This window comes from Schistocerca cancellata, chromosome 7 (assembly GCF_023864275.1).
Source record: "Schistocerca cancellata isolate TAMUIC-IGC-003103 chromosome 7, iqSchCanc2.1, whole genome shotgun sequence".
Classification (NCBI taxonomy): domain Eukaryota; kingdom Metazoa; phylum Arthropoda; class Insecta; order Orthoptera; family Acrididae; genus Schistocerca; species Schistocerca cancellata.
The window spans coordinates 251,043,859-251,064,496 of NC_064632.1; the positions used below are offsets into that span (position 1 = coordinate 251,043,859).

General features: G+C 42.0%; 1 protein-coding gene across 1 annotated transcript in view; it reads right to left on the reverse strand.

The window, feature by feature from the left end:
• LOC126092502 (RNA-binding protein 42-like) overlaps window positions 1-20,638 on the reverse strand; it is a 331,306-nt gene that overhangs the window by 302,439 nt on the left and 8,229 nt on the right. The window contains exon 2 of the mRNA XM_049908125.1: window positions 2,093-2,427. Within this exon, the coding sequence (XP_049764082.1) occupies window positions 2,093-2,427 (335 nt within the window). The remainder of the gene's footprint in view (window positions 1-2,092; window positions 2,428-20,638) is intronic.

Below are 20,638 nucleotides of genomic sequence, written 5' to 3' on the forward strand. Positions count from 1 at the left end.
GTTTTCCTTCATTCACAACTTTAATACGGAGTACTACTTAGGTGTAACTCAGTGGGTTCAAGTACCATGTTCAAGTGGCACGGTTAGATGTACGTCAGCTAGCTAGTTACTTTGTTTCATCTTCTATGGATCATTTGCACAATAAATTGTAATGATGTGGAATGTGTCATTTTACATTCACAAGTTAATTTGTAAATATGGCTAATGCTTGCCATTTACAAGTTATTTATTTACTTTTTAAATGTACAGACGTGAGTTAGCAATTTCTACCCACCATCTTTTGCACATTACAATAGCAGAAATAGGAGGAGTTGTCAAGGAGAATTTTTTTTTTCAGCTGCTGCAAAAATCATTTTAAAGTAGTTAAGATAATGACACTGCCTAGTATGTATATCTGTAATTGTTTAATTTTTGCTAAAGGAAACAAAGAATTTTAACTGAGGATCCAGAGTGCAAGGCAAGAATATTCGAAAAGTAGTTATTATTACTGTTGTTATTATTTCAAGTAGGTAAAAAGACGAGGGCTAGTAGAAATCCTTGGGAACAGAAGAAATATTGAATTTAATTGACAAAAGGAGAAAATATAAAAATGCAGTAAATGAAGCAGGCAAAAAGGAATACAGATGTCTCAAAAATGAGATCGACAGGAAGTGCAAAATGGCTAAGCAGGGATGGCTAGAGGACAAATGTAAGGATGTAGAGGCTTATCTCACTAGGGGTAAAATAGATACTGCCTACAGGAAAATTAAAAAGACCTTTGGAGAAAAGAGAACCACTTGTATGAATATCAAGAGCTCAGATGGGAACCCAGTTCTAAGCAAAGAAGGGAAAGCCGAAAGGTGGAAGGAGTATATAGAGGGTCTATACAAGGGCAATGTACTTGAGGACAATACTCTGGAAATGGAAGAGGATGTAGATGAAGATGAAATGGGAGATACGATACTGCGTGAAAAGTTTGACAGAGCACTGAAAGACCTGAGTCGAAACAAGGCCCCGGGAGTAGACAACATTCCATTAGAACTACTGATGGCCTTTGGCGAGCCAGTCCTGACAAAACTCTACCATCTGGTGAGCAAGATGTATGAGACAGGCGAAATGCCCTCAGACTTCAAGAAGAATATAATAATTTCAATCCCAAAGAAAGCAGGTGTTGACAGATGTGAAAATTACCGAACTATCAGTTTAATAAGTCACTGCTGCAAAATACTAACGCAAATTCTTTACAGACGAATGGAAAAACTGGTAGAAGCCGATCTCGGGGAAGATCAGTTTGGATTCCGCAGAAATGTTGAAACACATGAGGTAATACTGACCTTACGACTTATCTTAGAAGAAAGATTAAGGAACGGCAAACCTACATTTCTAGCATTTGTAGACTTAGAGAAAGTTTTTGACAATGTTGACTGGAATACTCTCTTTCAAATTCTAAAGGTGGCAGGGGTAAAATACAGGGAGCGAAAGGCTATTTACAATTTGTACAGAAACCAGATGGCAGTTATAAGAGTCTAGGGGCATGAAAGGGGAGCAGTGGTTGGGAAGGGAGTGAGACAGGGTTGTAGCCTCTCCCTGATGTTATTCAATCTCTACATTGAGCAAGCAGTACAGGAAACAAAAGAAAAATTTGAAGTAGGTATTCGAAGTAGGGCAGCTAGGTGCAGTCGGAAAGTTAGATGGTGGGTGGTGGGAAGGAGGGGAGGGAGGGGGGAGTAGAAGTAAAGGAGAGAAGTAACAAGACAGCGATCATGTGTGTGTGAGTTGCGTTTGAGTGTGTGTGTGTGTGTGTGTGTGTGTGTGTGAGTGTGTGTTGTATATCTTCAACAAAGGCCTTATTGGACAAAAGCTACTTTCTGACAGTCCCCCCCCCCCCTCCCATCTGCACCTCAGCATATCCCCAATTATTATTGTATTGTTTTATGTACTGAACACACTGACACAGCCAACTGCGTAGAAAACATACTGAAAGGCAATTAAATATTCTACTTTATTCTATTCTATCCCATTCTATTTTATATGACACAGACTTTAGTTCCGTGCCATCAGTTGTTACATAAAAGACACAAATTAATAAGTAGATAGTACAAGAGAAACTTACGATGTCGCACTGGAGGTCCCCTCTGCACTTGATGTGGAACCAACACAGGTGGAGGAGGTGGCGGCGGTGGCGGCGGGGGAGGGGGCGGCGGCGGAGGAATTCCTGCATAGGGAGCGACAGGCTGTATTATTGGTGCAAACGTCAGTGGTGGATCGGTCTGATAATCTGGGACTGCAGGTACCATCTGCTGTTCTTCCAGTCGCCGCTGCACTTGATTGTAGGTATTGGCACCTATAACTGCTCGTTGTGCTTGCACTGTAGTCACAGGTGGCTGCTGCGGTGGAGGTGGAGGCGGTGGAGGTGGAAGAACAGGCAAGGCGATTTCAGCCTCAAACCTGCAATAATTGAAAGAAAAATGGTGCTAATTTTCTTCTAAAGTATTTTATATAGTAACAGTTCTGCTAAACAATATGAAAGGCCACATAGTAAGATTCAGTCTATATCAGTTGAGCTTGTTTAATTAAGTTCTCCATATTCCTCCCAATTCCCTCTAACTATGCAAGTGAAAAATCCACAGAAAAACTTGGTGTAGTAGGTCAACTAGACCAAGTAGAGTGTCTTCACCTACAGTAGCAATAGTAAAAGCAAATGAGAAGAAAACAGTTACAGTAGAAAATGCAATATGCGCAGATGGAAAATAGTGCTTCCTTCCCATTAAAGCGGCTTTTTAGTCAAAGACAGACTGAAGAGGAAACCCACAAAATAAAAATAGACAGCACCTCATGTAACATGAGATAGCAAAAGTAAAGCTAAAATACTCATAAGTGACAAGGTTATCATCAAGAGTGCCCCAGGGAAGTGATAGGACGATTGTTATTCTCTACATACAGAAATGATCTGGCGGACAGGATGAGCAGCAGTCTGCGGCTGTTTGCTGATGATGCAGTAATGTACAGGAAGATTTCGTCATTGAGTGACTATAGGACACAAGATGACTTGGACAAAATTTCTAGTTGGTGTGACGAATGGCAGCTAGCTCTAAATATAGAAAAATATAAGTTATATCTAAAAACAAAGATGATGTGACTTACCAAACGAAAGCGCTGGCAGGTTGATAGACACACAAAAAAACACAAACATACACACAAAATTCAAGCTTTCGCAACCAACGGTTGCTTCATCAGGAAAGAGGGAAGGAGAGGGAAAGACGAAAGGATGTGGGTTTTAAGGGAGAGGGTAAGGAGTCATTCCAATCCCGGGAGTGGAAAGACTTACCTTTGGGGGAAAAAAGGACAGGTATACACTCGCACACACACACATATCCATCCGCACATACACAGTCACAAGCAGACCCTGTCTGCAATTCAGAGATGGGCCGCTAGATTTGTTACCTGTATATTCTAAAAATAAAACATGTAAGTGTTATGGAGAGACTTCAGGAACTCAAATGGGAATCACTGGAGGGAAGGTCATGTTCTTATTGAGTAGCACTATTGAGAAAATTCAGAGAACTCGCATTTACAGTTGACTGCAGAAAAATTCCACTGCCACGAACACACATTTTGCATAAGGACTATCAAGATAAGATAAGATAGATTAGGGCTCGCATAGAGGCATATAGACAGTCGTTTTCCCCTTACTCTATTTGCGAGTAAAACAAAAAAGGAAAGGAAATTACTAGTAGTGTTACAGGGTGCCATCCACCACGCACCATATGGTACCTTGCAGAGTACGTATGTAGGTGTACATGTAGAGGTGGAAGTGCTTGTATGTGACTAATGCAACACACAGTCACAATATTCATAGGGTCAGATATAACATACGTGTGGTTGAGTTTCTCACTAGCAATGACAATATATTGTCAAATATGCATTTACTGTCAATTTGTTAATCAGAGCTGTCACAGCAATGCATTTTTTATTTTTGATTACTTCAACACTATTAAAATAATCATGGAACTTCTACATAACAAACAAATAATATTAGACGTGATACATTTCATACCTGAAAAACCTATTCTATCGAAAAAGAACAGAATTGGCACAAACACTGCTTACAGATAGAAATATTATAAATGAAAATCAAAAATTTTCTGTTCGAAAGTCCTACAGTCCAGAATTAGTAGGCCAATCACGTAAAATTGCCATAAGGACAGAGGTAACCATCCCACTGATGCACCAGGTTGAAGTCACATGTTTGGTAAAACACCGTGTCCTGCTGCGGGAAGAAGTCATAACTGCCTGCTGCATATTCACAACAGACTTTTTGAAACTTTAGAGCCTTTATTAAGGGATCAAAGGCATAATAATTGCATGAGGAGAGATCAGAACTATGGGTCAGATGCTCAAGTGTCTCCCACTTCAGCTGGCGTAACTTCTGCATCACAACATTCGGGATATGGACACGTGTGTTAGCATGAATCAGCAGCATCACTTGTTGCAGTTTTCCTGGATATTTTGCCTAAATTGTATCCCACAGTTTCTCCAGCACTGTGCAGTATCGTACTCTAGTGATGGAGGTGCCAGGTTCCTCGAAATCAACAAGCAATGGACCCCGGCAATCAAAGAACAGAGTGAGCATCATCTTTCCAGCAGATGGTAGGCTCTTGAACTTCCCAGAACAAGGGCATCATTGATGATACCATTGTTCCCATTTGTGGCACCAGTTTCCATCACCTGCAAAGATGAGCTCATGGAATGCATTACCTTCAACAATAAAATACATCAGATGCTTCAGGCAGACAGCCGTCTGATTTGCTTTTTGTTTGACATTCAAAACCCAAGATATCCACTGGATGCAGACCTTACAGAAGCCTAACTCCTGTTGGGTAATGTGTTGCACGCCCAAAGCCGCAGAGTGATCATTTGCTAGTGTACGAATGGTTAAGTGCCAGTCTGCCTTAATCCTATTGTCAACGGTCCACTTATTTTTGTCCATAACGGATGAGGCTGGTCTTCCAGATCGACCAGCATCCTGTGTGGAATTGTGTCCAGCACGGAACTTGATGCACCATTCCCCAAAAGTGGTTTTTGACAGATTCCCCATACACATTCTTCAATTACGACGGATGTCTACCCATGTTTGTCCTTCGGCAGTCAAACAAAGAACAACAGCAAGTTGTTCCTGTTTGGATGAACTTGGTAGTAAAGACCCCTTAGTTCACATTTCCACATTTACCATATGCACAGCAGAATGACACAAATGCTAAACTAATCCCTCACCTACATGTCAGTGTTTATATACCAGCACTGGAGTCACAATGGGTAGCTTATACACTGTAGCAATGTTCTCAAAAAGAAACTTTCTGATATCTGTGTATAGATCCCTAATGGTAACAGGTTTGTTTTCTTTAAACAATTCACTTCTTAACTAGAAAAAATACTATCAAAATAACTCCAAAAATGTCATGGTGATCTTAACATTAACTTTCTGTAAGAAGGAAGATAACAAGTTTAACATCCCATCAACAGTATGGCCATTAGAGATGGAAAACAAGCTCGGATTACAAAAGGTTGTGGAAGGGAATCGACCATGCACTTTTCAAAGGGTCGATCCTGGCATTTGACTGGAGCAATTTAGGGAAATCGTGGAAAATGTAAACCCGGATTTGTACCATTATCCTCCTAAATGCGAGTCCAGTGTTTTTCACGAATAATACGCCCAAAAATTTGTAGTATATGTACTTCATTGACAGATTTGCTTCCGAGGTCAGGCACGGCGCTGCTTTATTTTTTAGGCTGTTTGTCAACAGATGATTTACTGCACTGCTTACTGCAAAGCCTCCTACATCCGCCACAATGTCTGCAAGTACAAGCCATGCCAACATTTGCCACGCAGGTCGCATAAACAGTATTGCAGTCAAAGGCACCTACTTGTGTCCATGCTGTCATGTGTCCACATGACACTGGGACTGCATTTCTCCACTGACAGGTATTTAAGTCACTGCTCAACCCTTCGTAAGCAAGTTCCACTTCGGTCTCCAGAGCAACCATCACCTGCCTCGAGTTTACACTCTAGATCACAAAACCTGTCACTAACACTACCCATCAGACAGTGCTGTGACACACCCCTTCCAGGATCAATAGCCACTGTCCATCAACTGCTCCCAAAGACCCAACCTAGAACTCGATGACGCACCGGCTCATGCCCGCATGGTACACTGTTGCTGCTCTTCCTCAGCACCTCTCACCAGCATTGCCAACCATTGTGGGCATCATCATAATGGCACCCACTATACATCATCAAGACCGACTTCTGAGTTGCACTCAAGTGTGGACTTTCAGTCTCTACGTTGTACTGAGTTTACGTCATGGTTAATGAAGAAGTTATTGAATACAATCAATATCAGCTGCACAACTTGACAAAGGTTGTAACAGTGGCAAGGAGGATAATGGTTTCATGTTGCAGTGCTCTTCCCTCGTCTGACATATATTACAGTGGAGATGAGCCAACTCTCCCATGTGCGACACTCTTAGTATGTATGGTTTCCCACAGCTCTTTCCTCATCCGCCATATACACTCCTGGAAATTGAAATAAGAACACCGTGAATTCATTGTCCCAGGAAGGGGAAACTTTATTGACACATTCCTGGGGTCAGATACATCACATGATCACACTGACAGAACCACAGGCACATAGACACAGGCAACAGAGCATGCACAATGTCGGCACTAGTACAGTGTATATCCACCTTTCGCAGCAATGCAGGTTGCTATTCTCCCATGGAGACGATCGTAGAGATGCTGGATGTAGTCCTGTGGAACGGCTTGCCATGCCATTTCCACCTGGCGCCTCAGTTGGACCACCGTTCGTGCTGGACGTGCAGACCGCGTGAGACGACGCTTCATCCAGTCCCAAACATGCTCAATGGGGGACAGATCCGGAGATCTTGCTGGCCAGGGTAGTTGACTTACACCTTCTAGAGCACGTTGGGTGGCACGGGATACATGCGGACGTGCATTGTCCTGTTGGAACAGCAAGTTCCCTTGCCGGTCTAGGAATGGTAGAACGATGGGTTCGATGACGGTTTGGATGTACCGTGCACTATTCAGTGTCCCCTCGACGATCACCAGTGGTGTACGGCCAGTGTAGGAGATCGCTCCCCACACCATGTCGCCGGGTGTTGGCCCTGTGTGCCTCGGTCGTATGCAGTCCTGATTGTGGCGCTCACCTGCACGGCGCCAAACACGCATACGACCATCATTGGCACCAAGGCAGAAGCGACTCTCATCGCTGAAGACGACACGTCTCCATTCGTCCCTCCATTCACGCCTGTCGCGACACCACTGGAGGCGGGCTGCACGATGTTGGGGCGTGAGCGGAAGACGGCCTAACAGTGTGCGGGACCGTAGCCCAGCTTCATGGAGACGGTTGCGAATGGTCCTCGCCGATACCCCAGGAGCAACAGTGTCCCTAATTTGCTGGGAATTGGCGGTGCGGTCCCCTACGGCACTGCGTAGGATCCTACGGTCTTGGCGTGCATCCGTGCGTCGCTGCGGTCCGGTCCCAGGTCGACGGGCACGTGCACCTTCCGCCGACCACTGGCGACAACTTCGATGTACTGTGGAGACCTCACGCCCCACGTGTTGAGCAATTCGGCGGTACGTCCACCCGGCCTCCCGCATGCCCACTATACGCCCTCGCTCAAAGTCCGTCAACTGCACATACGGTTCACGTCCACGCTGTCGCGGCATGCTACCAGTGTTAAAGACTGCGATGGAGCTCCGTATGCCACGGCAAACTGGCTGACACTGACGGCGGCGGTGCACAAATGCTGCGCAGCTAGCGCCATTCGACGGCCAACACCGCGGTTCCTGGTGTGTCCGCTGTGCCGTGCGTGTGATCATTGCTTGTACAGCCCTCTCGCAGTGTCCGGAGAAAGTATGGTGGGTCTGACACACCGGTGTCAATGTGTTCTTTTTTCCATTTCCAGGAGTGTATATAAATGATCTTAATGCAAGAAGTCACTGTGCCTGCATAGGGGGATGGCTACATATGTGATTTTTGGTTTGCATTTGTAATTAGGTATGAATATGATGAGGAAATTAATTAGTAGTTCATTGAATGGTGCAATGGGTAATGATGTGGCCACAGCAGTAAAGTTCCTCCAGAGTTTTTTTTTATTTCTTTTTTTTATTGTAGTATGTGTGTTTATACTTTATATGCACAACTGTGTTTTGGTTGTATATAGAAATTGTCATTAATAGAATTTCTTATGAATTTGTGGGTTGTGTTATTAGCTGCAGTTCATAACAACTAATTAAGACTGATGGGTACCATGGAGTTTGTTCTAGCTATTTTTGTCAGGTTAGGTCTTTGATAATACTTACATCAGCAAGATTGGTATTATGTCATCAGGGAATAATGGTTTTGATCTTAAAATTTGCTACTCAACAGTCAAAGAGTAAATGATAAGGAATTTACTGTAAATAATTTTGGGCTAGAGAAAAAGTTTGGTTTCTGAGAGTAAACTAAATAGTTGTTAAATTTGATAACTACAAAATATCGAATAGTTACTGCATAAAACTGGTGTGGCAATTTATGTTAACCAGTCACTCAGCCATTAGATTGGAATTAAACAGATTTTTTTGTATGAAGAAGAGAACTTTGAAGCTGCTGTTATAGTTATTGACACTTTTAAGTTAGTAGTAATAGCATTGTACAGATACAAAGAGACATCATCAATGTATTTTTAGAAACATTGGACATCTGTTAAACATGTTTAAGGAGACTAGATGGATACATTACAATATTTTAATAGGTGTAGATTTGAATGCAGATTTTGATGTAACAACACATGAACATAATGTCACTGAACTAAAACCATAGCTGGACCTGGTAGTCTAGTGGTACAGCATTTGACTAGAATCCAATCAAATCTTGGTATCAGATTTTTCAGTCTGCTTTTTAACATGCATTCATCTCTCAATGGTGTAAGAAGTTAACAAAAATGACATATGGTTCTGATTTTCATGCTAAACTTTAGGTCCTCTTTTCCCTGTTGAATAACTGGAGTAGGGACAGCAAGTCGTCGAAGTGATGTCCACCTGAAAGACTTGCACAAGGCCAGTGAAGGCACATAAAATTATTATTGTAGTAGTCTTCAGTCCAGAGACTGGTTTGATGCAGCTCTCCATGCTACTCTATCCTGTGCAAGCCTCTTCATCTCTGAATAACTATTGCAACTTAACATCTGTCTGACTCTGCTTAGTTTATTCATCTCTTGGTCTCCCTCTACAATTTTTACCATTCATGCTTCCCTCCGGTACTAAGTTGATGCCTCAAAACATGACGTACCAAGCGATCCCTTCTTCTTGTCAAGTTGTGCCACAAATTCCTCTTCTCCCCAATTCTATTCAGTACCTCCTCATTACTTATGTGATCTACCCATCCAATCTTGAACATTCCTCTGCAGCACCGCATTTTGAAAGTTTTTATTCTCTTCTTGTCTAAACTGTTTATCGTCCATGGTTTCACTTCCTTACATGGCTACACTCCATACAAATACTTTCAGAAATGACTTCCTGACACTTAAATCTATATTTGATGTTAACGAATTTCTCTTCATCAGAAACAATTTCTTTGCCATAGCCAGTCTGCATTTTATATCCTCTCTAATGCGACAATCATCTGTTATTTTGCTCCCCAGATAATAAAACTCATTTACTACTTTAAGTGTTTCATTTCCTAATCTCATTCCTTCAGCATCACCTGATTTAACTCAACTACATTCCATTATCCTCGTTTTGCTTTTGTTGATGTTCATCTTATATCCTCCTTTCAAGACACTCTCCATTCCGTTCAGCTGCTCTTCCAGGTCCTTTGCTGTCTCTGACAGAATTAAAATACTGTTGGCAAACCTCAAAGTTTTCATTTTTTCTCCATGGATTTTAATTCCTATTCCTAATTTTTTTTAGTTTCCTTTACTGCTTGCTCAATATACAGATTAAATAACATTGGGGATAGGCTACAACCCTGTCTCATTCCCTTCTCAACCACTGCTTCCCTTTCATGCCCCTCAACCCTTATGACTGCCATCAGGTTTCTGTGCAGATTGTAAACAGCCTTTCGCTCCCTGCCCCTTCAGATTCTGAAGGAGAGTATTCCAGTCAACATTGTCAAAACCTTTCTCTTAAGATAAGTCACGGGGTCAGTATTGCCTCACAAGTACCAACATTTCTACAGAATCCAAAGTGATCTTCCCCGAGGTTGGTTTCTAACAGTTTTTCCATTTGTCTGTAAAGAATTTGTGTTAGTATTTTGCAACCGTGACTTATTAAACTGTGAAAATTATCGAACTGTCAGTTTAATAAGTCACAGTTTAATTAGTCACAAAATTATTATTGTAGCTAAAAACCTACTAAGATAGTGCAATTTACTCTCTGCCAATAACAAGTCCACAAGAAATCATGCATGTCCCAACAATATTTTTTGTTAATTTTAAAAGTACAAATGAATCGTGATGTGAAAGTGTTTCCATTTTCTGATTACAATTCTGTGTCTTTAAGTTATCTGTATTGGTAATCCCACTTATGGAAATAATATAACTATGCCTGTCGCAAAAGTTGCAGCCATAAGATTTGGCACTGATGATAAAACTGACAGATTTTGTAAGTCCCTTGCTGAGAGAGACCATTTTGGCCAGTTTTTTGGTCACACACATAATATCATAAATTTTAGACTTTCACATTTGGTGTTTGCTGCATTTCTGATATTTGATTTATGGGCATAAGGCCGTGGTCCAAGGCATAATTCTCTGCCTAGAGTTTCGACTTTTACTGCTGGCGACTTCACCAGAGGCTTTAACAACTCAGAAAGCTGTTACAGACTCAAAACAAGCTCAGAAAGCCAAACTGTTTATATGTAGCCATGCAACAGTCAGCGTGTAACCCCATCGGACAGCTGCCCAAGATTGCAGTGTCACACCGACATATGCTTTGGGGCTTGCAGTGGTGAAGATGAAGGGGGAGGGAGGAGAAAGGAAAGAATGAGATAGAAATAATGATATCAGCTGCATCGGAGCTTCACACAAAATCAGCAGTGATGAGTGAAAATGTGTGTAAGATCAGGATTCAAGCCCAGGATCTCTTGCTTACCATGTAGTTGCGTTAACCACTGTGCCGCCCAGACACAGTGTTTATTGCAAATATGCGGACGATCTCAACACGCTCCGTGGACGACTCACATTCCCATCTAGTGCCACCTATCTGTAGTTTCTGCCCGTGCCCTCCATGCTCGCTAATTTTAGATTCCTACTGGAAGTCGAACAGATGTGTGCATTGTCACAGAAGATTGTGAATTCATTGCCCATCAAAGTGAGGGCATGTCCATGGACAACATGGATAGATACTGTGGATAGGTGGCTCTAGATGGGAATATGAGTCAGCTGGGGAGTTTGCCAAGATAGTCGATGCACTTGCGATAAACACTGTGTACTGATGGCGCAGTGGTTAATGCAGCTGCCTAGTAGTAAGCGAGATCCTGGGTTCGAACCCTGGTCCTTCACACATTTTCGCTTATTGCTGCTGATTTTGCATAAAGTTCCAATGCACCTGGTATCATTAGTTCCTTTCCTTTCCTCTCCTTTCTCCTCCCTACACATTCAATTACACAATTTGTATCACGGCTGCAGATTTCACGTGGTGTCTGTTGTTTCAGACATGTCCAAATGAACAGATATGACACATTTATATAATTAGTGCTGTTTGTTTTATTTAGCACTAGGGCACCCAACTAGACCAATTTCAATCCTCTTCCTTTTCTGTTGAAATTATTTTTGTGCTTTTGAATTTTTATGATTTCTCTGTATGCCCTAGTGTAGTAATTATCCTATTTTGCTAAAACAAGAGTGTAACAGTATAGCGGAGATGCTGAGTCACAGATAGGCACAACAAACAGACTGTCACAAAATAAGCTTTCGACCAACAAGGCCTTTATCAGAAATAGACGACTGACACACAAACACACATACACTCGTGCAAATGCAACTCAAACACATATGACCACAGTCTCTGGCAGCTGAAGCCACGATATAAGGAGCAGCAGCAGCAGCAGCAGTGCATGATGAGAGAGGCAACTGGTGGGGATAAGGAGGAGACTGGGAGGGGAGAGATAGCAGGTTAGGTGTGGGGGACGGTGAAGTGCTGCTGGAGAATGTGCAGGGACACGCTGGAAAGAGGGTAGGGCAGCTATGTGCAGTCGGGAGGTTATACAAGGGTCATTATATTCCTTCCTGGATTTTCCATTGTTTAAAATGAGAGTGTCAGAGAAAGGAATTTGCTGCCTTTCCAGTCCTCGTGTGTGATCTGCGACTGTTGATTTACCTATCTTACTCAGTTGACAATTACTTTTATGTTCCTTGAGGTGAGTGTTAATACTTCTTTTTGTAGTTCTTATGTACACACTTGGCCACAGATATTCCAGTCACGACCCCATGCAGAAAAAAGGAGTGATCAAAACACTGGTAGACTGGGCTAAAAGAATCTGTGAACCACAGTACTTGGACAACAAGCTTGATAATTGAGGAACAGCCTTCAAAAGACATGGTTATGCTGACAAAGATAAACAGGATACTACAACCTAAAAGTCTAGAGTTTCTAATGAAAACAAACCAACTAAAGAGGAAGTTTTCCTTCCATTTATAAAACCAATAACAGATCGCATCAGCAAAGTGCTCAGAAAACATGGTGTGATACAGTGTTTAAACCACAAAAAAGGTGTATGAATATTTGAATACAGCTAATGACATACCCGTCACATGCCACAGGAGGAATATGTAAAATCCTACGTACTTGCGGTCAAGTGTAGATAGGACGTACAATCGGAAGCATTAACGCCCTCATCAAGATGGATAAATCAGCAGATCATGCATTAGGACAGGGAAACCACAAAATTTGTTTATCTGACAATCTGTTTTTAACAATATCTAATAGTTACTACACTAGGATGTAGAGAGAGGCCACTGAAATTCGAAAGCACAAAAATAATTTCAACAGAAGAGAGGAAGGATTGAAATTACGCAAGTTGCTGGCTCTAGTGCTAAACAAAATGGACAGCACCAGCTCTTCACCACTTGCTCTTCCCAACTTCAAGCTCCATAGCATATGTTGCCGCAACTCAGATTTTAGGCAACAGTCTCAAGACATCACAATCTGACCACTGTGTGGATATATATAAACAGTTCAGCTTACTGAGCTTATTTTGAATCTGTGACAGTTTTCAAAGTCATTGAAGCCTCTAATAAAATCTCCAGCAGTGAAAGAAAACATTAGGCAGAGAATTAAGCCTTGGACCATGGCCTTATGTCTCTAAATCAAATATAAGCAATATCATGATAAATATTATACTTTAAGTGAGGATTTGTCGGGAAAGATAACGTATGATAGGTGTTTTAAACCATTTCCGACACAGTTTGTTCGCTACATTCAACTGAGTTACTGGAGGATTCTGCCCTCTCTAAAGGTATTTGTACCTGAGGCAAAACAGTCAGTAGGCCACCCCTCCAAGGGCACACAATGGTACACTCACTACGGTACGGATGAGAACAGTGTGTGAATGGACTCTCAGTCAGCCGGTCATCCTAAGCTCATGTCCAGGTGCCACGTACACTAAATGGCAAACATTATATTTTGACATGTAAATTAACCTAATTGTGAATAATATGTTATCATCTGACAGCTGCCATCATTCACTGCAATCCGAATGGATCCAAACCATTACACAGTTCTCCTACATTTATAGTCCTCTGGTTACATTCAAGATTTACATTTTCATCTGTGGATGCAAACACAGTTTAATGACAGTATTCCCACAAAGAAAATAAAGTTTATAAGCAGACGAAATCCACAGTATACTAAATAACTGACTACTGAAAAATCAGGTTATGTTGTAGTGCCTTATGTATAGTTTTATAACTGATCATGCCGTACTAGCATAAGTTAAATGAAGAAATTAATATAAAAAAATCACCGTGGAAGCTAAAAAGAGCGCACAATCTCAGAGGTATTAAGAAATTGATCAATAAGTGCAAATCTGTGTGGAAACTATTAAATAGTGCTGCTAAGGAAGCAAGAAACAACAACATTAATCTCTCCCAAAAATTCAATGAGTTATTTTTATTAAATTGGTTGAAGAAGAAGCACTCTTATCAAACCTGATTTCAGTTCATCACAGTTACTTTCAAAAAGTATTTGTAGATCATCAACAAATCATGTATGTTTATTTGCTCTGAGGTTATGCCTGGTTTCATCCTAAGAATGGTAAAGCAGTTGAAATCATCATGTTTTGCACATAAACATGTCTAAGTCTCAGAGATATTTTCCTAATGAGCTTAAACTGTCTGGAGTAGTTCCACTATGTAACAAGGAAGACAAAAACCCTCCAACTTTTAGGCCAATTTCCGTAGCCCTAGATTTTTCCAAAATACTGAAACATGTAACTTACCAACAGTTATCTGTTTACTTTGAAAATCTATGAAAAAAGAAAAAAAAAAAGCGGAATTTGTTGTGGGCCATCATGGAATATTCACACTTCAATCCCTATAGTTTCATTAAGTTCTGACAGGTGGCAGCACTATATGCAGCCTTCCAAATGGCATCTGTACTGGAGGTGTGTTCCGAGCACAGAGCTGTCTTTGAGTTTCTTTTGGCAGAAAACCAGAGCATTGTAGATATTCATAGCCACTTGCAGAATGTTTACAGAGACCTGGGACTGAACAGAAGCTTGGAGAGTCATTGGGCGAGGTGTCTGTCACCATAGCAACAAGGTTGCACAAACCTGTCTACTCTCCCACATGCCAGTAGGCCACATACAGCTGTGACTCACACAATGTTAGAAAATGCGGACACCCACATTGAAAGTGATTGATGGATCACAATCAAACACCTTGCTGCAAAACTGGACATCTCTGCTGCTAGTGCTGACACACTTGTCCACAAGTTGGTTTAATCAGAGGTGTCTGCAGACTGGGTTCCTTGCCACCAAACAGAAGACAATGAAGGGAAATGAAGGACTATCTGTGCAGAGTTGCTTATCTATTACAAGCAACATGGATGGTGGGGAGGTTATTGATGCAGCAACACATTGGCTCTGACGTCTACCAGTATAGCGGTACTATGCGGGCATACGCGCCCTCCCAGTAATGTGGCATAAGCCCATTGCATTGAACGGAGGTTATGTTGAAAAATAGGGTTTTGCAGGAAATAGTGTGGGAAATAATATGGTGTATTGGAATCCTCAATAAACCTATCCTTCTTTCAGAAAAAAAGTGTTGCATCACTAACTGAATGCCTCTTGTACCTCCTTTATGTGTTTTAAGACGAAGGCTTCGCTCAAGTCACTTAATGTGAGCTAAGCATACCCTTGGGGTAGGACATACATGACTTCTAGAAGAAATGTACTTCCACAGCATTAAAGACAACAGTGTCAAAGGAATGGTTTCAGTTATATCTCCAGGTAGTTGAAACTACTTCAAGAAACATTAAAAACCAAAGTACTGTATACAGATCTGCTATTCGGGGGTACCACAGGTCAGTGTCCAAGGACCTATCTTATCTCTGATGTATGTATATGATATCGAGATTCCAGTCAATGGTACTAATATAACTCTATTTGATGATCATGCAAAAATCACTCTAAGTGATGTAATTGTCAACATCTGCAACCAGAGGAGTTTTGGAATATAGGTAAAGAAAATTGCTTTCAAATGATCAAGTTAACCTTAAATACAGGGTGGGGCAAATAAAAGTTTCCTGGAGAACAGTTCCAGATGGAGTATTCGTCCGCATGATCGATGTGATTGCTGGTCTCTTGCGACAGGCATTGGGTTGATTTGGTAGGACACAGAGGCATTTCTTGGTGAACTGTGGATGCATTTTCTGGTGTGTGTGTACATTTTAGAAGTTTTTTAACTTTTTCCAGAGAGATCCTGCCTGATGCCACTTTCGGACTAAACACTGCACGGCACTCTTTGCTGGCACTTTGACAACATTAAACTTCTCACACAACTTTCCACAACAAATACCTGCTGCTCCACTGTGAGTAGCATCATCCCCTTTGCATTAACACACCCAGCATTATGCTCTGAACTGGTGCGGATCACATGGTGGGTGTACACATGGTGTGCATGTCACAGGATGAGCTTATATGCATACATTCACATCCAATCGTATCTGCTCATCTGGACCACTTTTATTTGCTCCACTCTGTATTTCAAAAACTAATAACATTAACTATAGATAAACAAAGTCACGTCATAACCTGGACCTCGGAATTCAAAATAAACAAACTGAGAGGGTAGTTGTCACAAAATTTTTAGGTGTGTTCACTGACAAAAATTTAGACTGGAAAGTCCACACCCTGTATCTCACTAACAAGCCAAGTTCCGCTTGCTTTGCATTTGTGTAATTAAGTGGCATGTGAAACTATGTACTGTGGGTAATATATAGTGTAGCACAACTGTCTGCTTCACTTACATCAATTCTCCTGTTACCTATGGCCTCTACTTCCGGTCATAATACGATAAATCTGAAAACCATCCTCAATATACAAAAACAAATTGTTAGAATAATTACCAGCAGTCCAAGGCCAACACCCTCCAAACAATTATTTCAACTGCTTGATATTCTACTCTTGCCATGCCTCTATATAGAAAAAAGTATAATTACGGTAATATAAAAAGGTATTGGAAGATCAAAACTAATTCCAATCTTCACTCTTACAATACAAGTATGTGCAATGACATCCATATAAAAATAGAAAACATGGTTTTAGCACAAAAACAAACCAACATTTAGAATACTAGATTGTACAAAAAAACTCCCAAAACAGATAAAAGAAATAAAAAAGGCCTTATTAAGGAAGCAGGATTAAAATTTTTAATAACAAATTGCTATCACGGCATCAATGAACAATTGTAATAAACTTGTAGCCAATAACCATATTCGTTTTCGATATGTCAATAGTGTTTTTGATCAATACTTGCCATAATGTGAATGGAAGGCTACAGAACTCCGAAATTATTTGTACATATATGTTAACTATATACAGCACTCAAAATATCTTTTTGTAAATAAGATTTTTATATGAAAATGTCAACTAATTATTCCATATAAAATGGCTTTTTCATACATTTTTGTAATTAATCAGAGTTGTATAAGCAATTTTGAAGGCAACATCACTTAGGGTACTACGTACCCTTGTGTACAGTGCAGTACACCCTTGTATTTTCTTGTGAAATCCAGCCAGTGTATGCTGCCTCTGGATGAGTAAACAACAACAACCACTACTTCTCCCACTAATATCAAAAACATATCTGCAGAATGGTAAGAAATTTTCCAGTGTTGGCAAGGAAAGGTCCCATATGGAACAAGTTAAGGTAGATGTTCAACAGGGATCTATACTGGGTCCTTTCTTAATCCTAATAATGATTAATAACCTACCATCATGATTTAAATTCATACAGCACTACACGCAGATGTTACAACTTTCCTTCACAGTATTAATAATTTCAGAAGTCTTAAGACTTGTGCTGTAAAGACAATTTCTCAAGTAACCTACTGCTTTAAAGCAGATATTGACCAACAACTCCAACCAATTGCCTGTAAACTAGCCTCCCACACCAAAGACACCAACCTCTTCCATCACTGACTCTCCACCATCCTCACCCCTTTAAGCTCCTGAATCCCTACTCGCACTGTTGACGCCACCTCCCTACACACTACACTAACATCCCTCCTGCCCATGGTCTTACTGCTACTGAACACTTCCTTTCCCAAGATCCTTAAGACTCCAAACCCACTACCTCTTACCTCATATACCTTACTAATTTTATCCTAACCCACAACTATTTCTCCTTTGAAAAGAAAGTATACAAACAAATCTGCAGCACAGTCATGGGCACCCGCATAGCACCTTCCTATGCAAACCTGCTTATGGGCCATCCAGAGGAGACTTTACTAGCCTCCAAAATGCCAAATCCCCGATCTGGTTCAGGTTCACTGATGATACCGTCATGATCTGGACTTAGGGCTAAGAAACCCTATCTTCATTCCTTCACAACCTCAACACCTTCTCTCACTTCCACTTCACCTGGTCCTCCTCAACCCAGCATGCCACCTTCCTAGAAGTTGACCACCTCCTCTCTGATGACTCCATCCTCACCTCTGTCTACATTGAATCCACCGACCACCAACAGTAGCTGCATTTTGACACCTTTCGTCTCATTCACGCCAAAAAATCCCTGCCATACAGTGTAGCCACTCGTGGACGGCATATCTGCAGTAACAAGAACTCCTTCGCTCAGTATGCTGACGGGCTCACGAAGGGCTTCATAGACAGGCACTATCCCCCAGACCTAGCCCACAAACAGATCTCCCGTGCCATTTACCCTCACATCTGCAATCCTCAAAAAACCCCGAAGAACCAGCCACAAAGGAGTGCCCCCTTCGTCACCCAATACCCCCAGACTTGAACAAGAGAACCAAACCCTTCACCATGACTTTAATTACCTAACATCATGCTCTGAAATGAGGGACATCTCACCCAATCCCTCCTAAGATGGTGTTCCATTGCCCATCTAACCTACACAACATTCTAGTCCATCCCTATACTGCTACCAATCCCAACACTGTGCCACAAGGATCATATCCCTGTGGATGACCCAGGTGCAAGACCTGCCCAATCCACCCATCAAGCACTTCCTACTCCAGTCCTGCCACAGGTTTAACCTACCCCGTCAGGTTGATTTTAATGACAGCTTCGTTACTCGAGCCATCTGGATCCTCCCCTTCATCACCAGCTTTTCTGAACAGTGCAGGTCAGGGTTATCCTTACAAAACATCCTCTGCTCCCGTAATCATTTCAGCCTCAACATACGGTAACGTACTGTTCCCACACCCTCCATCCAACAATTTCCACCACCTCTGTCCTGTCACCTGCTCCTCATTCTTGTTTCTCACCCTCTGCCAAAGCACCTGCCCATCTTTCCCCGCTTCTCTTCTTTTTCACTCCTTTTTCCCCCACCTCCCTGCCTCACAACCTCATAAAGCTGCGCCTGATGGCGTTCTACTCCCTGCATACTCTGTCAGATTGGGTTCGTCTCACCCCCCACCCACACACTAGTATCCCTTTCACTTTCCCTTCCCCACCTCCTCCAGATTGCTGTTTGTGTCTCACATAATAGTTGCATTCTGGCCCGAGCTGCTGGACAGTGATGGTGATTTGAGGTGAGGGGTGCTGAACACCATGGTCATCAGTGTCCTGATGAAATGTCAGCAAGCCAACCTCATGCATGGGTGGGGACGAAGGCTGTTCCCACTTGCGGAGCAGTTTATAATGTATAAAAGTCTGCCTCCCTTCCCTACAATTTCCAAGGTAGCAATGTGTTCCACCTCTGACTGTGTATTTGAATGTCTTATAGATCCAGAGCCTTGATACTGTCTGTAGCACTTATCCCAAATGGCTTCATCACATGGGGCCAATTCCTGAACAGCTGTTCAAAAGTGGGTTGGACCACTGCAATAAATGCCAATGACTGAGATGATGCTGATATTTTCAGAGTCTGTCAAGCCACAAGCATATGTCACTGAATCCATAGCAGTGGTTCACCAGCCTCTGCACACAAGACTTGAAACTGGGATGGTCTGGAAGGCACCAGTCAATATCTGGATGCCCTCATGGTGGACAACGTCTAACGTCTTGAGGTAGGAAGTACGGCCTGATCCGCAGACCATGCTGCCATATCTAAATGTGATCGAGCAAATGCCCTATAAAACTGCAGGAAGTGGGACCTGTATTTCCGCTAAGACCTTTCAAAATATTCAGTGATTGGAAGCCATTTGCCCTTGGCTCTTTCAGGTGTGGGAGGCAAGTTAATTTTGAGTCACATAATAAACCCAAAAAGCATACAGTTCCTTGAAAATGTAAAATATCGTCCTCCATTGTGAACACTGATTGGTTAAAACTTCGACAGGTACGGTTCAACCTGACCATGTTGTCTTCCCTGGTGAGAACCAAAAAGAAGTTATCCTAGCCCAGATTTCCAGCCTCCTAATGGTCAACTGTAGCTGCCTCGTTGTCGTCGCTGTAATATCAGAGGAATAGCAGAAGACTGTAAAGTCATCCACAAACAGGCATTTGACAGGGCTCCTGACAGCGGAGGAAATACCATTGATAGTGATGGCACACAATGTGAGACTGAGGACACTGCCTTGGGGAAACCCCATTCTCTTGAACATAGCAGTCAGATGAGGCCTCACCAACGCAATATCAAAAACGCCAGTCCTTGAGAAAGGATTGGATAAGAAGTGGCAGGCGTCCACGTAGTCCTCATTCATGAAGTTGGTGAAGAATGTTGTACCTTGAAGTAGCATAGCACATTTTTTCGAGGTCCAAAAACACACAAACCAAATGGTTTCGGCATAAGGACTCCGGCATCGCCGTCTCCAGCAGAATTAAATTGTCAAGGGTGGAATGGTAGCATCTGAAACTGCACTGGGAGTGGCTCAGCTGACCTTGGGATTCGAGCAGCCAGACAAGGTGGCAGTTGACCATGTGTTCTAGAGTCTTATCCATACAACTGGTAAAGGCTACACTGCAGTAACTGTTGA